Here is an 18,789-nt window from a genome sequence, read left to right as displayed (position 1 = left end):
CGAAGGAGGTGAATTCCCCGGCCCCCACCCCAGCTGGCGCCACCACTGAAAATAAACTGGCCTCAAGCCGAATACGGTAACGCTAACGCCACACAATGTCGACACCTTCGTCATGCCGCTGCGCAATTCGAGTTTCTTTGGCCAGTGGTTGCGTCTACGTTTGTTACGCACTGCATCATGGCAAATGATATTTAATATTTTTGACAGTTAACAAGATAAATACAGGCTCACTATAAATGTAAACACTATACCATTTTCGTAATATAACCTCCATTGACGTTCACTTGCGTTAATTTATTATTTTGATGTTGATGATAATGACGACGACGATGATCCCGTCGGGGATCTGGCCCTCGTCAGGGAGAAAAGCAACAGTTCGACGGTGAGAAAAAAAAATATATTATGTATTTTCTACATTGACTCATATAAAATCGACTTAATAAGCCTTCGAAACCCGAAAATTGTCATTCTTCGGGGGTTTCCACCTAAACCACTTTCATAACATTTTGAGCAACGCCCGGACCACGCCCATTTTGCTCTCGTCGGGGACATCGGTCCCCCTTCAAGACCTCGGCACCCCCACCCCGTCGGAAAATTTTGGCGCCACCTTTGGCATAGTACTTTAAACGCTTGTAGCTACATTGTAAATGAGATTGTGAATGAAAGTTTGTTTATTGCACGCACGACCATAATTGAGGTATAAGTTGGGCTCTGCTATAATAGTGTCAGTCAGGCATAAGCCTACCGCGAATAGAAGGATTACATTTATATATTATTATTCAGCTCTGAATCTATGCTGCAATTCATAAATATCAAATGATTTTAATGTCACAAAGTGCTTATTCATTACCAACCCTTATTCGGAAATCATAGAAGCGTATCATCAGTATGTGAAATAATACATAAGCAATTTTCCTTGTTTTGAGATTATAAGCGTTTTGTATGGTACGTGTTCGTGTGAATTGATTTTGTGATAATTTACGTTTTCGATGTTAAATTAAGATGATGGTTTTGTATGGTACGTGTTCGTGTGAATTGATCTTGTGATAATTCACGTTTTCGATGTTAAATCCAGGATGATGATGATGATTGATTTAATATAATAATTTAATGTATTAAGAACCGGTACAATGCAATCCAACATAAAAAAACCACCCATTTTAACACACACCCCCACCCCACAAAGAAAAAAAAAAATCAGTGAAGAAAAATATAAAAAAATAAGAAAATAATAACACAAAACTTGTAGCTGCCCTGTCAAAAATTCATACTCTATTAATTTTAGTAAAAAGGTAGATATGGTAGGCCTACTTATAGACCTAAACAACATCATCAATGACAGCTTAAAAAAGTTATAGTCCATTAAGTTTGAGACAGTCATTATCAGTAAAGGTTTAGTAGAGTATTTTGGTGTGCAGCACACCAAGGTTAAGCCTCCCAAGTCCAAAGACTCCAGTGGGGTCCTTCTAGTGGTGAATGGACCTTTCCGTTAAGCTCCGCCCCTTGGATTTTGTTGCTAAGGGCCCACAAGACGGCAATGTTAAAACATACGCGAACACGTGCGTTTGTGTGGGACAACACGTGTGTTTGTAAGACGCGCGCGTATTCCTAGAGTTTTTCTGATTAGTCAGTTGTGAAGTTTGATTGACCCTCCGGAAAAGTCTATTGGGCAGTACAACAGCAAACAAAATCATAGTCTTGTCCAAAGTGTTTACGACGTTCTTACTGTGCACAGCGATGTTGCACACAAGACCAACGTCCTGGAAAATGATGCACCATCGTAACACCCAGCTGTAGTACAAGAGCGTTGGTTTTACGTCACAATTCTTAAATTTGCTGCCATACATTTAAGGATATGTAAAATATAGGGTGGTGAGGTTACATAGTGTTTGAACACATATGAAGTACATTAGTGATAAAGGATATATAAATAACACAGAAGTGCGAGTCATACCTTTTAATGAAATATAACACCTTCTATAATATTGTACATTTCGTCAGATGACATTATGCTGGAAAAATCCAGGAATAATTCTTAGGTAATTTAAATTTGATCAACGACTCATGAAAATCAATTTTAATTATATATAAATCTACAATAAACTCTGTAACAAATATATTTCTATCAATACATATCAAATTAGTCAAAAAATTCAATCAAATTAATACACGACAATTACACACAACCTATTAAAATAAAATAAAACATCAAATTATTTCACACACTGCCACAGTAAAGTATTGGTAATTAATTCTTTTTTTTTCAATATACTATTAACTACAATAGTAGTAGTAATAATAATGAACATTTTCGGAATTTTTATGTCGTTTAAGTGTTTTGACATTATCACTGCTTATTGGGAATGGCAGGGATCCAAAGTCTCCCTGGGATTCTCCTGGAAATGGACTGCTTCCTACTCCTACGAGCAAGTAAAATCTCTCGGAAACTAAGCCATCTCAAGCAAATTCATGTTTGCATGATTTTACTTTTGATAATCATAATGATGTCAACTGTCAATGTTTATCACCATGCCCCAAAAAATTAAATTAGACATGTTAAATCCTCATTTAACCAGATATCTTGGAAGTTCCTACTTCCAACTTAGGACCTCAGAAATTGCAGTAACGATACACAATGTGTAAATTCTTCTACTTCATGGAAAGTATTAAAAGCCTTGCATAATATTCAGCATATTAAATACATTCAAATTCGAAACACTACCCTTCTTCCAGGTACCCTTTATAAAATAAATAAACAATTTGTACTCCTGTGTGGAAAGAAATACCCTGCTTCACGGCGGAGGTAATTTTGTCAATGTAGGATTCAAACCCCATACCTTATGGTTGAGAGCGCAAGGCAATCTTGCTGTTACTGCATAAAATAAATTTTTGTTTTCTCATGCAGATTGAATATGTATAAATCAGTAGTTGGGATGTAGTTTTTAAAAAATTATATGGTTTTCTATATGAAAATCACTCTCTACTATGAACATTTTTACCTGGTGGGAGTTTAGCTCAAAAAATTTATACTTGCATAGAATAACAAACTGCCCAAAAGTACTTGTAAAAATATGTTTATAGATACCCTTTTCTTTTTAAAATCATAATGGGGGAACAGAAGGCAAGAGATGAAATATTTACAACTTCTTCAAATTGAATTTTACTGACTGGTGCCAACAAATTAAAAAGTACACACCACTCCGTGTCATTTATAATTTCAAACAGTTATAAATAACTTTTATATACACATCCTTATGGTTCAGCCAAGTAAAAAATTAATAAAGAAAAATTTTAAATATTATGGGTTTTCAATTGGATGACTATATGAGTCCCAGATTCACTAAGGTGTTAATAATATCTGGCAACATCTCTCAAACTTCGTTTTAGCAATTTAAATCCATATATTAGTCATATTGGATAGTAACCAACAATGATCGAATTGAGTTAAAAAATAATTTGTATACATTTAGAAATATAGTTAATTCATAATCACAATCAATCAATTGCTTTGATGCTGACCATCAATAATTTAGGTTGAATAAAATAATATAATATGAATTTCCCCCTCTCAAGCATTCCTGTAACAATGTTACAAGCTACTGTCACATCAGTCACCTGGCCCTAACTTTGATCATAAACCCATTACTTACTCTGCTACTTTAACTTATAACCGCAACACCATAGCTTACACTGCACTCACAAATAAGTATACCATTCCCCTTATGTTGCCCACTGCACTCAAAAATAGGTATACCATTCCCCTTATGTTGCCCACTGCATTCAAAAATAGGTATAGCATTCCCCTTATGTTGCCCACTGCACTCACAAATAGGTATACCATTCTCCTATGTTACTTTGCTCTCACAAGCTACAATACCAGCTCCAATCCATTTAACATCGTAGTGCTTCATACTCCGTCACGTGGAGGACTTCAAAATGTTGTACTTTCGAAGCAGCATACGTACGGAGCCAAGTTCTTTTACCACCTCGTCATAACGTGTCTCCAGCTGCTGCTGCGGGTTAACAAGATAGGAAATGCATGTCAGTTGTGTAATTACCACCAGAGATGTCGGGAGGGTAGGGTGGGAATTCAGACCATGCTTGATTCAGCTGATTAACTGAACATCTTCAGTGACTCATATGATAATGATGCCAACATAATTCATTATAATACTAATCATGTGGTTAGCTAAAGTAATATGCCATTTACCATTTTAGTAAATGCCCAATATTTTTATAATGAAATTAAACTTTGTAAACTTTAATGCGAAAGTAGAACATAGTTTAAAATGAGCGAAATGTTTAAATCGTAATGGAAAGGTTAATCGGTTACTCACTCTGGCTTAAATCCTGATTTCATGATATAAAATAATTGTGAATTACAGTACACAGTATTCCCAAATACCAATACCAATATTCTATAGTGACCATAATCGTCATTGGCTTAAAATTATATTTTAAAGGAATTATATTTATCAATGACAATCTTTCCTATAATTTATGTTTTTTTTTTTTTTTAAATAAAAATTTAGTTAGGGAACTAATTTTCAATAGTGAAGGTGCCAAGTCTATCTTGTTTAGACATTTGACATCAAATCTTGTATTCTACACCACCCTCATCATCTTCAACTGACTGATACAACAAACAGTTACATCACTGTGCCACTTTCTGGTAATTGAAGGTGTGAATCATTCAACTTATCCTCCTCCTCATCATTATTATCATTTTCCTCATCATCGTAATTTTTTTCATCATTGTCATCATCCTCATCATTATTCTCACAATCCAATGTTCATCATCATTCTCATCCTCAACTATACTATTCTCATCCTTATCATCATTCTTTCAACATCCCCATGGTCATCATCCTCTTCCATATATCATCATCATCTTCTGATAACAAGCTCCCATTGAAATTCAGAGCAGATAAAGTTTACCAATTGATTTTTGTGGCAGTCCATATAGAATAATGATTGAGATGTGCAATGATCACATTCATTCTATAAAGGTGAATTTATTTTGATATATAGTTTTACACTTTCTAAAGTCTATAAATCAAAGAAATGCACATGAAACCATTTCTGCATCTATAGATTTAGTCATTTCCTGTATCTTGTTAGTTTTAATTTTGAATAAAAGTGTGAATCAAGAGGAAATACCACATAAAAATCTAAAGTAAATAAATGAAATCGACTGAGTTGTGTTGCTAAAATCATTGGCCCTCTCCTTGAACGTGACATTATTTCTATTTCCATATATTTTAAAATCATTTATTTTAATTTTCTATTTCCTTTGAGAGATGGCCAATTAACTCTTTGCGATGAGTAAGTCCCATATGGAGGAATAGAAGAGGGAAGAAGTGGCAACTCTTCTATGTATGCTTATTTTCTGTAATATTTAATAATCTTGAGAAGTTTCTAAATAAAACAAGTTCATTGCATTTTGTTTGACTTCTTTTAAATTATATAAGCAAATGAAGAAGGTCGATGTCCCGCAAGTTGTCAAACCTGACAGTGTATTACTCACATAGTTGATCATGAACTTAACAAAGAGTTAAACAAATATTTGTCATGTACAGCCAACATATAGTTATGGTTAATATACTAGCGTATGCTAAATGCATTTGATCTTAATTTGAATCTTTGTTGCCAGCCGTTCTGCCTCAAACAAAATACTTAAAACAAGACAGCTGTTTCCAATACATGATAAAATTTTTAAATATGCGTACTTAAAAAATAATACAAGTGTGCCCTCCAGTATATTTTTTAAATATTTCTTTAGCAGCCAAGCACTACATTCAGTAATTAATACCCAATTCACACATATACTTGTAACAAGTTGTTAGAAGTTTTATCAAGGATAACTGCATGCATGTGAATGCCACAATCTTGATAAAGTCCCTTGTGAAATCTTGTAATATCTCGTAACAACTTGTAATCTTTACCAGCCTCGAAGTGGCTTATAAAGATTACGATTTGTTGCAGCGCATGCTCAATGGTTTTTTGGGTGAGAGGAAGCTCTCCCTTGATGCGATAAATTATGGCGTTGATGTTGTTATTTATTAACAAGAAAAAACGCACCCGAATTCTATATGGACCACAATCAAGTTTTATGAGATTGTTTAAAAAAAGACGACAATGGCGGAAAAATGTATTATCTGGACTTCTTGTCGCATATTACAGCAACGCTGGTAAGGTTGAGAAATCAGGCTAGCTATGCGTAGCCTAGCCTAGGGTTCTCGGTGGGCCAAGTTAGCCAAGCAAGAGGGCATTAGAATCGGGTAAACACTAGCCTCCTAGCTCATTTTTAAATAAAGGAGCCTAAGGTCTAGTGCGGTATGGGATCTGTTTGTTCTAGATCCCTGTATAGTACTATAAAAAATTTGATAATCCACATATGCCTATCTATTGTTTTGTTGATAGTATGTAAAAAAAGATGACAATGTTCTGTAATGTATGTGTGAAACAACTGACCTAACTCGGGAGATCTTGTATGTTACATCTTTTTAAAACTTATTACATTTGGTGTATGTGTGAATTGGGTATTAAGAAATAATAAAAATATGTACCTCGTTCTCCCGTGCTTGCCGAGACATACGACTCGATGCAGGTAGACGACTTAAGGCAGATTCAATCTGTGTGTAAAATAAAAAACCTAGCTCAGTGTGTTTAAATTTAAAAAGGCATAGATACTGGCTGAAAATATCTTGTAACAAGATTGCTTGATATGGACATATTTACACATTTCCACCATATAAGTGTGTTTATAAATGTATTAAGGAAAGTAATGCACATACTAAGTCCCTGCTTGATGTAGAATAAGTGGATATTCTGTACTTATAAATATTATTTTAATCACTTGTAATCTTGTACGTCAATGGTTAAGTGCTGACATCATAGTCATTAGAATGTATCATAAAAAATAAAACATTAAAAATATTAATAAGAAAAATGTAAATAATATTCAGTGTTCAGTATTATAAAATATGTATAGTTTGAGTTCAAGGTACAAAAATGTCATTATGCAATTTATTGTTTGTTGGTCCTTACTTCAACTTTTTCTTTGGTCAAAAAATCAAATCTCTTCTCCACAGCTGATAGACTGCGCAGTCTCTCTTCTACTGACGACCGCACATTTCTCTGTAAAATAAAAGTAAATTAAATGGGATTACCATCCCAAAAATATCAGACATCTGTCTGTATTAGATATCTGTTTTTATAATGTTGGAGCGGCAGTTTGGCGCAGCGGTTGAGGTTCGGACTTTCAATCGTTAGGTCGGGGTTTCGAGTCTCCGCTGAGCCGATTCGCTTGTGTCCTTGGGCAAGGCACTTTAGCTACATTGCTTCAGTCCACCCAGCTGTATCAATGGGTACCAGCAATCTGCTGGGGACTAACCTGCGATGGACTAGTGTCCCGTCCAGGGGGAGTATAACTCTCATCCGCTTCACACTACAGAAACTGGGGATAAGCCCCAGTGGCTCGGAAAGGATTTAGTTAGTTAGTTTCATAATGTACTTCAGTGAAATTACCTAAAGTCCACCATGCTAGTATGACATTCGTTTATTATACCATTAAAAAATATTTACAAGAGTCAGTAATGATTAAAATATGTAAAGCTCTGTCCACACTAACTGTTGTATGCAAATATAGTCATGATGTGCCTATATATGGTCATGGTGTGATGTCATCATGACCATATTTAGACGTGTCACATGTTTTGACAAATAAAATTTGATAGTCTAGCCCGGGCCTTAGTTAAATGTATTTGCAATCTTTTGCTTGCTGCCTGAAAGGTGTGCGGAATATGAAGAGAACTTAAAAATTCATTGTTTGATGTTGCCAGGTACTGTTCTTTAATTTCTACTGATTTGGCAACATTTTATGTTGTTCAGTAGAGATTTACAGTTTTTTTGTTATGGCAATACAATAAAAGGCAGTTGATTGAAGTAATAACAGGTATTCTACAGTTGAGGGATTTGATTCTAATTATTTTTTTTATTTTAATTATTTTAACAATGTAATTAATTAAAAAAAGTATATTTTTGTAGTTTTTTCTATATAATAATATCAATTCTTATGTAAAGCGCTTTGAACAGAACCCTGAAAATGGCTATATAAATTAATATTATTATTAATATTATTATTATTTCTAGTGTTGTAATAGACTCTTTCGAAATCATTTTAAAAGACAAATAATAGTTACTTACTGATAAATTCTCATTGCTTGGTTTTACTTGTTTTGGATTGGCTGACATGATTTTAGGCTCCTCTGATCCTGTCCTGCTCATGTCCCCAGATAATTGATCCAATGTTGTTAAAATACCTGGTATATAAACAAATACATTATATATGTAAATTCCTTGTAATTTTTATTATTGCATACATACTTTACACATGAAGACACTGATTATTCTAATGAAATTCAGCCTCCTTTCAATGAATGCTTATAATGATACGCAAAGAGCTAAAATCTAACCGTACTGTGGTAATGATTTAACATACATACCATAAATTATAAACTTTCAAGAAGTATATGAAAGTAATATAATAAATTATAAAAATAAAACATACAAAAAAGACAATATCAATATTCAACATACTATTAGCATCTGTGTTCCATTTTTTTCTTGGCATGCTGCCAACATCCTTGGTGGGTGTCTCATCTAATGACACATTAAATCTTGTAGTGGTTTGACTGTCTCTATCTAGGACCCCTTTAAACTTAGGTGAAATGTCTGACTTAGGGTTAAAAGGGTGTCTAGGTGGGGTGCGTTTAGTTGGAGTACTACCTCTTGATGAGCTTGATACTAACACAGATTGCCTCATGCTGTAGTTGTTCTTAGGGGTCGATGACTTCGGTCGATGTGGAGAGTTCTTGGGTGAGAAGGATCTCTTTGTTCTTGGCGGAGAATATGGTGATGTAAGGTTATCAGTGAGAGAGCTTCTTGGTGATTTATCTTTCGCTCTGGAGCGAGGCGACTGTGTTTGTTTTAAATGTGAAGATGCATTTGGTGATCCTTGACCAAATAGTCTTCTTGGTGTCTTTGAATTCTCTGACCGCCTTGGACTTCTTCTGCTACCAGCAGACATGATGTTTCTTGACCATGGTTTTGGGGATGTTTGGGACAACTTAGGTTTTCTTTCTGATTGTAATTTGTGAAGTTTATTCAAATCATAATCTCTCAAATGCTGTAGATGATCTCTCGCTAAGCCTGCTCCTTGTTTCGGATGTTTATTTGCGGAAAGTGGAAAGTACTCATTGCCTTTATGTTTTGCGCCAATGTCTAGACTATGAAACGATGCAGAACTTTCAGATTCATTGTCTTTCACAGCTTGTCTAGATTGGTTGTTTGACCTTTCATGTTTCCCTAATCCCACTTCTGACCTTTGTGCATCATGAGATTTAAAACTGTTTTCCAGCTGATTAGATAAGAATGCCTGTGACTGGGATCTTTCCAACTCCTCATGCTGTTTCCAGCGATTAAATTGAGCAGCAGCTTTCATCATTGGTGAGATAGGTCGCTCGTCCAGATCAGAGTCAAATGGAGGCGGATGTAGCGTGCTACGCATGGATGCAAACAATCCACTGCGATTCAGTGATGCATCCAGATCAGAATCATCCAGCCGATAAATACCACTGCAAGAATTAAACAAGAATAGGAATGGAATTATACGATGAATAGAAACATTATTAAAACAGATACACCGCTGCAAAAATGATTTCATTTGAAGAAACACCAAGGACAATTCACAAGAGTCTAAAAAATGACTTATTTGCAGAAGGGTTCGTCTGGGGGTGATTGGAAAGTACACCAGGAGAAAATCCACTACACTTTTTGAAGAGTGTACTGCATTCTTAAATAACATAAACTTTGGCCATATTGCACACAGGAACAATGACTTAAACACCTCATCCAAAAAATGGTGTGCTACTGAAACATGCATTTCAGTCATCTGATACACATGAAGATCAGCGATGGGAATCAAATGAGGGACACAGACACAGAGGCTACCACCAGTTTAGCCAACTGAGCTAAGCTGCTCTCTCATCATCATCATCACCATTTTCAGCACCATCCTTACACTAATATAATTATCATTATAAATGAAAATTCTTGAATAGGATGCTGTCCTGTACCTTTCAGTTTCAGATTGCATTTTATCTGAATCTTTTTCCGTATCTGATGAATGCCTTATCTCCCCATTGAACAGATTGAAGTCAGCTCCAGATCTCAAGAATTTACGCTCCTCTACTGATGGCACATGAGGTTTTGGTTGGCTTGGCTGTGCATTGGCTTTGGGGCTAGGCCCTCTAGGCGAAGGAACATGGGTCTTTGGCTGGCTTAGATGTGTCACATCTTTGGGGCTAAACCCTCTTGTTGACAAAGCATTTGTATCCTGGTTGTATGTGGGCCTAGAATCTTGTTCCTGGAATCTTAAATGTGACTTAAAAAGTTCAATTTTGAACTGAAGATTGATAATTGATTATTTAATACAAAACAAATGCAACATAATACACACATTGTTAGAATCAATATAATATCATAATACTTTTATTCATTGAGATAAATGCAATACTGTACTCTTCAAATAAAAAATATTACTCCATTCCATATTTTACTGTTTTTTGCCTTTGTTTCTGTATTATTGATTAAAAACATATTTATATATTTTTGGAGGACAATAAATTTATAATATCACTCATCATCATCATCATCATCATCATCATCTAAAACATAATCAACATCACCATGAACATAATACATCATTCAATAAGATATCAACATCATTATAATCGCTAAAATTATCATCAAGATTGTATTCATTATGATTGTTTTCATCATACACATGTCATGCAGGGGTGGCGCCAGGATTTGCCTGATTGGGGGGGGGGAGGTTCCCAAGGGGGGCTGATTTCCCAGACGAGGTGTTAGATTTCCCAGATGAGAGCAAGTGGTCGAGCGAAGCCCCCGAAAATATTGGGGTTTCAAAGGCTTGTTTAATCAATTTTAGGTTCTACTAATAAATATGTAGAAAATAAATATAATAATTTTTTTCTCCGATGGATTGCGATTTTTCTCCCCGGCGGGGAGGGGAGCCCCCCCACCACCACTGGCGCCACCCCTGATGTTATGTGTTCTCTACAGTCTGCAAATGATTACAAAAATAAATCATAATTGTATCATAACAGATAATGATTGTGATCTCTTACTGCCTGCGTTCAGAACCATTCTGACTTGACTGTATGCTTGAATGATTCGGTAAGCTTCTATTAACACCGCCCTCAACTTCTGCTCTGCCTTTCAAAAAAGCATTCTCATGTTGTAGCCTTTCAACATCCATCTGTAATTTTGCCAGGGCACTACACACAAAATGAATATAGAAAATAAAATCAAGTTAAATGGTAACAATAATGCAGATGATGATACAAAAATGACAAAAAAAAAACTGTATCTTTCTTCAATTTTTAAGATTGTTCATTTAATTAAAGATTTTTAAGAGAGTCGTCCTTATCACTATAATCAGGAAATAATCACGACCATAAAATAAAATCAAAGTATACCTTTCAGTATTAAATTAAATATTAACAATTTATTTTACCTTTTCAAATCAATTACTTCCGACTTGGCCTCGTACAATTCATTCTCTGATTTGTTCAACTGATCCTAAGAAAAAAAATGTATGAAAATGTTTACCTCAGAAGTTTTAAAATCAAACACTGATGGTGCTATCTGGAATTCCATGGTGAAAGGTGAGGGGAAAGCATACTCAAATTGGTAGCCAAATGTGTGTGCACTATAAACCATTGAGATAATTTGGTTCTTGGTTCAATTCCTTTACTAGTCTTTTTCTGTTTCAGCTGCAGAGGGCTGAACTACAAATTATACAGTGCACAGCCTCTCGAGTGAATGTCAAGAATTAAAAATAAATGGAATGGCGAGTAGAGAATAGTATCCCGATTTACGGATCACTTTCGCTACAGTAAATAATATGCGACTGCCCGCAGAGCATGAGAGTTAAGTATTACGTATACACTACAACACTGAATACACTACAACACTGAATACACTACAACACTGTATACACTACAACACTGTATACACTACAACACTGTATACACTACAACACTGAATACACTACAACACTGAGGTCACAGCACCATTTGACACCCCTTTGTTACTGAGCAACGCTACCCAAGCTGTTGATAATGGTAAGAGCCTCCTAACCACAATATCAATAGCTTTTCAAATGCTGAACTGTATAATTTTATCTTGAGTATTTAAATTTTGCCATGTGAAGGTATGTTTACAATTAATAATACATTGGTTAACTGATATATGCTGAGCTTCATGTTCTTATAACATTATTATACAAACATTAAAAAAATAATAATAAGAAAAATGTAAATAATATTCAGTGTTCAGTATTATAAAATATGTATAGTTTATAGTTTATTATAAATGGAATGGAAATTAATACTTAGTAGTAGCACACAGCTGTGATGGTTGCTTACAGTAGTAGTAATTAGTTAGCAGTGTCAAAATGCCTTGGTTGTTACCATTAAAAGCCATTAAGATGGCCTTTAATACTTACTGTTTGCATAATCAGGTCATTATTTACATACTCATATTCTTTCATCACCTAAAATGAAATGAAAATAATAAATAACACTCAAATGTAGAATTTTAAATCTGTATGCAATGTGTGTGTGGGATTGAGAGAGATTGTATGTATGTTCATATGTACATTAGGGTGTATGTGTACAGGTATGACAGGGTGTCTGTTAGGGGCGTTTTTTCTACTGCAGTACTGTAGTTATTTTTTGTAGAAGCAACCAGGAATATATTAATAAACAGATAAACTACTTACTGTGTTAAACATGCTGTTGTTTTCCCCCCCAACTAGCGCTTTCACATCCTGTAGCTAAATAAAATAATGAAGTCAACACCCTGATTAAACAACAATTTAATACAAGCTTATAAAGTACACAGTTTAAAATATTTTTTATCTGATATACTTAATCACTTAAAATTATTTATCTCATGAAATATCCAAACCCATTTTAATCCACTTTAATATAATCATACATTTATTTATTTAATTAACTAATTAAATTATTTACTTATTAAAATAAAGTTCCTGTTTTTAGTATCAGGTTAAGAACTTGCTCCCTTGGGTCACAAATTAGGATGTTTACAGAAACAATAATTAAAAAATATATGGGTCAAGAAACAAATTCTCAAATTAAGTTTAAAACAGTTTGAAATAATAACTACTGAAGCAAACACCGACTATAAGATACAACATCGGCGTTGGTTCAAGTCGCTCCTCGCCCAGGGTTCTATTGGTAGAACCAAGTTTTCTTGGAAAAGGACTTCAAATGGAGGTCCAGTGGCCCGTGTGCAATTAAAAGAACCCATTGCATCTTCGGAAGAGTTGGGAGGTTCCCAATGCTGTGGTTCATTTCAGCCCGTCGATGTGGAATGATGTGAACATGTAGGTACTACTAGCGCCTCTTTACGGCTGCTAGGTAGTCCACGGACCAATGCATATAAGGAATTCAGCACAATGACACTGCGAATTATGGGTTATTCTCCTACCTTTACTTTCACATTGTCCTTTTATAATGCTGAAATTCCCAAAATTAAATTCTTCTTATTATTATTGTTATTTTTTTTCCCAAATCTTTATTTCAGCAATCAAAGGCCATAAAAAATTCAAAATACAAAATACAAAAAAGAACATTACAAATGCAAAAATAACAGAATAGAGCATCATAAATAAAATTCATAAAATACTATGATAAATAAATTATCTTCATTATCATCATGTTCAACACTACTACCACCTTCAAGTTCAAATGCTGTAAAAAAGATCTGTGTGAAAGCTCTCCTCCTGACACCTCCAAGAAAGGTTAAAGCTCTGTCCACACTATCATTTGTGTATCAATGATGTTAAATGAAAATCATCTAGAAATACTTCTGAAACCAGATGAATTTTTAATTCAAAGTTTTCATATTGCCATACATTCACATACAGGGCATATCACATTTTTTTTTGTCTCACAAAATTTTATAGTGGACAGAATTTAAATTGAGCACAAAACTCCTTCAAACAGTCAATCCATATCTGCTCTGTATGAGCACTTGAAGATAAAATGTTGGCGGATAAAGACAACACCAGCTCAAGTAAAGAACATGACAAATTTGTGAATATCAGTTGGAGCGACTTACCTCATAGGCCTGGTGTAAATACAGCTTAAGTTCATCAACTGTTTTCTCTGAATTCTTCAGCTCTGCGTCCTTCTCAGCACAAAGCACATCCAAGCTTTTTACTTGTTTCTCCAGAATTGTAATCGTATCCATGGCTACTTCATATTTCTTTGGCCAATCAACCTTCAGATATTTATATTTATTAAAGTTTAGAGATCATTAAAAGAAATCATCCATATTTATTATCCTTTGTTAAAATTTTACAGATGATTATCTGAAAAGATATTTTGAATTTACATGCTCTCACAGCGAAAAATTCCATTTTTTGTTTTCATACTGGTAAATTTGATGTGCATTTGTGTGAATATATATGTTGGTTGTGGACAGACGAGAGTAGCTCCAGTTTACCAGGTAGCTCAGACACAAAGAGACCATTAGGGAAGAAACAAGTCACAGTACGAGCTAGTCCACACCTCAAGCGTTTCTGTATAAAGTGCTATATATATCTAACTACATTACATTATATTATGTTTCCTAATACAGTAATATGATTGTATTTAATTATTTGGGTCAAGTAAAGAGGATTTTTACTCACCAATCGTGTATCAAGTGTTTTAACTGTGGCTTCTAAATCTTCAATACGACTGAGGTTTTCAAGTAATAAAATGAGATGTTAAAAAACATTGCTAAAATTCAATAAAAATGATGCAATAAATTAGTACAGTATACATCATTGTTAAAATATGTTTTATCTTTCTCTTACTTGCTAGAGAGTTTCAATGCTGCCTCCAGTTGGTGACATTTTTGTTGTAGTCTCTCATTAACCTCTTGCCAGCCATTCTGTGGTGGTCCAACTGTTTTCGCTAAACTGTCATGGAGCTGCTGTTTCAGTTCGCATATTTCATTCTCGTAGAAGTCCTTGAGGTCAGTGATATGACGAGCATGTTTCTCTTTCAAATCAAGTCTTTTCATTGAATTAAACAAACATAAACAATCATTAAAAACAAAATATATTGAAAAAAATAAAGCTAAGCAATAACATTAATTATTTGTTTTTCTGATAAAGTTCTGAGAATTCAATTTGAAAATTTGAAAAAAATATTATCCTTGCCAATAAAATATATACTATCATTTGTTATTTGCTTTTTGGTATTTATATACTGCTGCAGGGTACTTACGGTATCTATCAGAGCCTATAAGGAATGGTATTACTGTATTTATATCATGGAGATATCTGAATGATTGTCAATTGGTATACGAAAATGTTTCCTTGTTCTAATTTACAGTTTAAATTTCATAACTCATTAAATATAAGAAATTCACTTGACTAACTTTTAAAAGGTGAATTATAAACACTTAAAATTTCCTAATTGAAAAGGTTACAGCTATTTTCAAAAGATGAGACAAACTAAGTTAAAAATGTAAATTTTGAATTTAAATGAAAAAAAATAAAATTTAACTAACCTCTGAGAAGATTGGCTATCAACATCCGCTGACCCCACAGAAGGCGCCATTTGCAATGGGTCTTCAGTATCATCCAGAAAAGCTGTGTAATCCTAAAAAGTAATAGTTTAAGAAAGTTTTATATAATCGTTAAAGTAATTAGAAAAACGTGATGAAACCACAACTCTAGCATATGAAACCAAGCATTTTAAAAAATGGCTTTAGAAAGTTAAACTTAATTAACTCGAAGAACATCATAAATGTTAGTTAATTGACTTTTAATTTCATGTTTGCTTTTGAGGGAAAGAAATAATAAACTATATCCTAATGAACTACTAAAGATATTTCCTGGTTTAATATGAATTTGTAGAACATGAATAAAATTCAACTTTAGATTTAGTTTTATATGTCAAATACCTGTCTTGTATGAGTTTTTGGTAAAGGGCGGTAAGTATCATCATGTCTCCAGTAGGAGAAATTTGAATATACTGTGCTGTTGTCGTCATCCTCTTTCACTGCAAACGGGCAAAAGAAAAAAATAACATGATTACACACAAAAACTTCATAAAGAGACAAACTGCTAAAAAATTAAATATGCACAAATTGTAAGGTGTTCTTACTGGGAGTTCTATGTTTTTCCCTCATCTGTTGGTCTCCTTCCACGTTGTTTGCCTCTTCCAATCTCTGCATTTGCTTTGTCATGGCACCGTTTAGTAGTTGCTGTTGTTGAGTCTGTTGTTCATGCAGTTTTATCCACTGCTTCTGTAAGTCTTCTAGATGTCGATCATACTCTCTTTGAATATTCTGCTGCTGCCCTAAGAAATGATGCTGTAAAGCAGACAATGACTCTGAAGTACCTGTCATCAATATTTGGTCAGAGACTTTGGCAGATCCAATGAATTCAGGATCTTCCTTGTGATAACCTGATAAAGATTCCTCTAAAACATCTAATGTACCTTCTCCAGGGGAGTGCTGCAAAAACTCTTGTGGAAAATTATCACCAACAGGATTAGCAGAAGAAAGTCTTTCATTGCTTTGAGAGTATGGCAGAGCTCTTACTGGTTCATCAGATGGCATGAGTAACTCATTTATCTGCATAGAGAGGAATGTAAGTTGTTTCTCCTGTTGCTCCTTTTGTAAAGCCACCTGCTGACGATGCTGTTCCTGTAGAACCTCTAGAAGAAACTCAAATTTGTCTTTGCTTATCCCACTCTCTTCAATGAGACCATCATCTGTGGCTGCATCATCATCTGACTTTGAATGTATGCTTGAGCTTTCTGAAGAATGTGAATTATGTGCACCATGAGGATTAATTTCTTCCTCAACATCATCAGTAATTGGTCTTTCAATTGCATCTTTAAAAATTGCCTCACTTTCTTTGAAGTTCTCAGAAGAATTCTCTGGAGTGTTGAATTGTGTAGAGGAATTAGCAGAGCTATGATTGCCATCTCTTTCATCCAGTAACTCCAGAGATTTTGTGCCACCATCGATGGTCTCATCTGATGATTCACAAGCCTCATAGTCTGAATCAGCAGCCTGCCTACCACCATCATCGATGTCAGTGGACTCATTGTATGACAGCTGTTCTTGTAACCTTTTGATGCCAATTGGTTTAACATTTTTGTTTGGGCTTTCAGAAACAGAAAGCTGCTGATCATCTTCAAATGTGCTTCCACGTGGGAGAGGATGGTAGCGTTTTAGTGATGTTGTCAATGGTCCGCTGTCCCATGAGCTTGTGTCACTATTATTATCACCCTCAGTTTTTTCTACTGGATTATTGATGGCAGCACCTTCAGCTCCTTTCTGTGCATCATCTTCTGGTGGGATAGATATTGGGTCTGATACTTCAACAGACTTTTTAAGATTCTCTTTTTCAATATTTCCATCGGAAGTTTCATCAGGATGATTTGTTGCCATTACTCTAGAATGAAACATACACAGTCTTTTATAATGATTTTTGAACTATTTCACCTAGGCCTATATTTAACAAGCTAGCTTTCATTAATTTAAGACTAAGAATATGCCCTCTTTTTGGGTCCTCCTAATAATGACCAGCATGACTAGCGTATCCTGAGAGCCAGTCAGTGCAGTGGCAGTGCTGTCTTCAGAAATAGGCCTAGGGCCTAGTTGTAGTTAGTAGTTGATCGGTTAGTTGATCACAAAATACATTGCCTTGTTGACTGTCTAGCCTATATGCCTACTACTAGGCCTACTACGGCCTCTAGGCTAAATAAAGAGAATGTAGGTCTGCCACGCTTAATTATTAATACGCTATTATTATAGTCTATAAGCAGAAAAGCACACAGTACTCCGGTTCTTCTATGCCTCTCTAGCTAGGCCTAAGAAGCACGATTCTTGTCCTCCAAAAAAGAGGAATCGTCCCAAGAAGCGGTCTTACCCCCGAGGACCTCTTGCTGCCGATAGCGATTAATGATGAAGTTCAGCCTAGCTAATACCGTTAGAATGTACACATAAACCCATTGCTTACCTGGTTTCCGCTATAGTAGACGCCGATCGATAATACTATTTGCCAATATAATAAATTGAACGACAATTTGTCTTATCTTCACTTCGTTATTGACTTTTGACATGGTTCATTAATATTTTCGATTTTCGTGCACTCTTAACCGAGTGAATAACGAGGGTAATTATAGAGGGCGCTCATTAAATATGTTGAGAGTTCCTTCTCGGTATTGTAATGGGCGACACTACTGCAGGTTCATCAGTAATTAAGTAGCAATAGAAATTGAATATTCATTTAACCAGAGTAGAGCCCTGTAAGTCAGGGTTGCCATTTGGCCTTTTTGACGGGCAAATTCCTCAAATCTGTCCGTATGAAAATTCGCCTGGCCTTAAAGTTTTTGCTACTGCATTATTGGCACCACTACTGCAGGTATTGTTATTATATTACAGTAATCCTTAGATGGGCACCGCTACTGCATTATGGGCACCACTACTGCAGGTATCCCATATATCGGTGTAACGAAATGATATAATAAAAAAAAATGGAAATCAAATTCAAACCGTTCGGGATTTGAGCCCGATCACTCCGACATACCATATTGATAATCTGACTGAATGGGGGCTTAGTAGAATTAGAGCCATATTCCCATCGTCGGACATAAAATTATA

General features: G+C 34.9%; 1 protein-coding gene across 1 annotated transcript; it reads right to left on the bottom strand.

Annotated features, from left to right (window-relative positions):
• Positions 1-1,942: 1,942 nt before the first annotated feature.
• Positions 1,943-18,283, bottom strand: LOC117108887. The gene is made up of 17 exons (XM_033251059.1): positions 18,146-18,283; positions 16,278-17,578; positions 16,075-16,172; positions 15,679-15,770; positions 14,978-15,178; positions 14,810-14,858; positions 14,236-14,397; positions 12,872-12,925; positions 12,596-12,643; positions 11,603-11,667; positions 11,214-11,363; positions 10,140-10,436; positions 8,602-9,638; positions 8,209-8,324; positions 7,051-7,140; positions 6,570-6,635; positions 1,943-4,013 (listed from the first exon to the last, which is right to left on the bottom strand). The coding sequence occupies exons 2-17, from the start codon at positions 17,572-17,574 to the stop codon at positions 3,918-3,920; spliced, it is 3,918 nt and encodes a 1,305-aa protein (XP_033106950.1). The 5' UTR covers positions 17,575-17,578; positions 18,146-18,283; the 3' UTR covers positions 1,943-3,917.
• Positions 18,284-18,789: the final 506 nt, after the last annotated feature.

The sequence above is a fragment of the Anneissia japonica genome, unplaced genomic scaffold, assembly GCF_011630105.1.
Source record: "Anneissia japonica isolate Jap-2015-1 unplaced genomic scaffold, ASM1163010v1 scaffold2617_len527014_cov191, whole genome shotgun sequence".
In the NCBI taxonomy this organism is placed as follows: domain Eukaryota; kingdom Metazoa; phylum Echinodermata; class Crinoidea; order Comatulida; family Comatulidae; genus Anneissia; species Anneissia japonica.
The sequence above is the reverse complement of the archived record's forward strand: the minus strand, read 5'-3'. Positions and strand labels throughout refer to the sequence as shown.

Excerpts from the sequence above, each read along its gene's own strand:
- LOC117108887 (XM_033251059.1), bottom strand. The coding sequence starts at position 17,574 with ATGGCAACAAATCATCCTGATGAAACTTCCGATGGAAATATTGAAAAA. Across the intron at positions 15,771-16,074 it reads CAAAAACTCATACAAGACAG|GATTACACAGCTTTTCTGGA; the intron begins GTATTTGACATA and ends ATTACTTTTTAG. Across the intron at positions 11,364-11,602 it reads GAAGTAATTGATTTGAAAAG|TGCCCTGGCAAAATTACAGA; the intron begins GTAAAATAAATT and ends TTTTGTGTGTAG.